The sequence below is a fragment of the Rhea americana genome, unplaced genomic scaffold (assembly GCF_003343005.1).
Source record: "Rhea americana isolate MKP2758 unplaced genomic scaffold, rheAme1 scaffold_2, whole genome shotgun sequence".
Lineage (NCBI taxonomy): Eukaryota > Metazoa > Chordata > Aves > Rheiformes > Rheidae > Rhea > Rhea americana.
The window spans coordinates 1,050,242-1,052,391 of record NW_028186149.1 but is presented as its reverse complement, the minus strand read 5'-3'; the positions used below and the strand labels follow the sequence as shown (position 1 = coordinate 1,052,391).

General features: G+C 63.1%; 1 protein-coding gene across 8 annotated transcripts in view; it reads left to right on the top strand.

Moving 5' to 3' along the window:
- The first annotated feature begins 6 nt into the window (after positions 1 to 6).
- TPM1 (tropomyosin 1) overlaps positions 7 to 2,150 on the top strand; it is an 18,816-nt gene continuing 16,672 nt past the window's right edge. For 4 of the 8 annotated variants that reach the window (XM_085303259.1, XM_085303263.1, XM_085303264.1 and 1 more), the window contains exons 1-2: positions 7 to 217; positions 704 to 829. In XM_085303259.1, the coding sequence (XP_085159385.1) occupies positions 104 to 217; positions 704 to 829 (240 nt within the window). In that variant the 5' untranslated portion in view covers positions 7 to 103. Of the gene's footprint in view, positions 218 to 397; positions 830 to 2,150 lie in introns of all 8 variants that reach the window. The other 4 variants (XM_085303258.1, XM_085303261.1, XM_085303260.1 and 1 more) reach the window with 2 other exon arrangements.

Sequence of the window (2,150 nt, the reverse complement as noted above, 5' to 3'; positions counted from 1 at the left end):
GCTGCCGCGGGGGCCGCGGCTGGGAACGGGGGCTGCCCCGGCGCTTCTCGCACGTGCTGCTGCCGGTGCGGGCCGCGGGGCCGCCGCCTAGCCCGCCGCCGCCATGGACGCCATCAAGAAGAAGATGCAGATGCTGAAGCTGGACAAGGAGAACGCGCTGGACCGCGCCGAGCAGGCCGAGGCCGACAAGAAGGCGGCGGAGGAGCGCAGCAAGCAGGTCTGCCCCGCTGCGCGCCCCGCTGCGCGCCGTCCGCGGGGCGCCGCGCTCGCGTGTCCCGAGGGAGGGAGAGGAGCCGGGAGGAAGGGGAGACCTGCCCCCCCCCCCGCACCGCGCCACCCTTTCCCAGAGCGCAGGGAGCCATGTGTCTGTGCGTTGTGTCTGCTCTTGTGCACCTAGCTAGAGGAGGACATCGTGCAATTGGAAAAGCAATTGCACGTGACGGAGGATGCGCGGGACCAGGTGCTGGAGGAGCTGCACAAGGCGGAGGACAGCCTCCTCTCCGCCGAGGAGAATGCCGCCAAGGTATCGTGCCCGCGCCACGAGCACAGCCGTCTAACTGTCTCTCCTTCTCTCCCTCTCTCTGTCCGTCTGTCCTTTGCTGTCTCTTCTGCACTCGCACCTCTCCCTTTGCACGATCACGCTGCCTGCCGCACCTTTTCCTGCCCGCCCTCCCCTCTCCGCCACTTTCCGCCCGAATCACAGTTGGAGGACGAGCTGGTGGCTCTGCAAAAGAAGCTGAAGGGCACTGAGGATGAGCTGGACAAATACTCCGAGTCCCTTAAAGATGCCCAGGAAAAGTTGGAACTGGCTGAAAAAAAGGCCGCAGATGTAAGTTACCCCATCGCCACCCCCAACGCAGGGACGGCCCGCACGCCCCTCCGCGCAGGGCGGCCAGGCCTGCCGCCGAGCGGCGCCCCCAAGCCGCGCCGGGGCAGGTCCTGGCCCTCCTGGCCGGAGCGGCGGGAGACCCCACACTGCCTCCTTGCATGAGGTTTGCACACCAGCGGAAGCGTTTGGTTGGGTTTCTGCTCACTCGACACGTGCTTTTCGTGTGTACTTGCTACTCTAGACGTGAAAGTAAAGGCAGGGTGGCCTGTCAGTGCCGATGACGGGGGAAATAGCCCAGGCTGGAACAAGCCGCTGTTGATAATCAGCGAAGCAGAGCCAGGGAGCCGGCGGCAGCTGTTGCCCCGAGGCTCCCGAAGAGCAGGGGCTGCGCGCTGTGTGTGCGAGGGCGCTGTTCCCGCGGGCTGGAGCTGCTCTAGCCACGGGGCTGGCTCTCTGGGCCCCGCAACTGGGGTCCTCCCACCCCCCGGGTCTTCTCCTTGGGAATCTCTGGGACCTTTTCACTTGTCGAAGCAATGTTCAGCCCCGCACAGGAGCGCACTGTCCGGAAGACGATATTTGCTGGGTCTGCACTTTGGGGGACAGAGATCCTGGGCGAGGGATATATATAGCTCAGCACTTTATATGGTAGTAACGCGGCGCCTGCGCCGCTCCCTGCCCTCACCCCACCTGTCTGCCCCGACGTGCATCCGGCGCAGTACGTGCGGGGAGCTACGTAAGCTGAGCCTGTCCGCAGCGAAGGTGCAGGACACGGTGRCTGCTGCTGCTGCGCAGCCCAGTTGCTTGGAGTGAATCTTGGGTCTGAACTGTAGGAGTAGGTGAAAGCACAGCACTTCCCAAGGGATGACTGTCCTTGTCCTGTAATTCAGCTTTTAAAATTAACCACCGAGCTGTAAGAAAAGAGGAATGGCCACAGGTAAAGCCAGCAAAGCATTGCAGGTGGAGGAGAGAGACTTTCGGAAAGGAAAACTGCCTTTGTGTGAGCGACAACGTGCGTTTCTGGTGGTTGGCTTTAAAAATGAGCAAACAAGGGAGCAGGTTTTGCGGCAGGACRGTGGTGAAATGGCACAGCTGGCTTCGAAGGAGGGCTGAGAGCTCTGCAAACGCAGGGGAGCGAGGGGTCGGGGCGCAGGGCCGCTCGGACGCCTCCCCGCGCCTCCCTCCGCGCAGGGCTGCGGCGGGGAGACGCCGTTCAGAGGGCCCGCAGCTAGATCCAGGGGAGATATTCCTTATAAGGAAAAGTATGCGGACTATTTGGGAATAGCCCGCCGGGGATGAAGGGAAGAGAAACGCTACCGGCTCC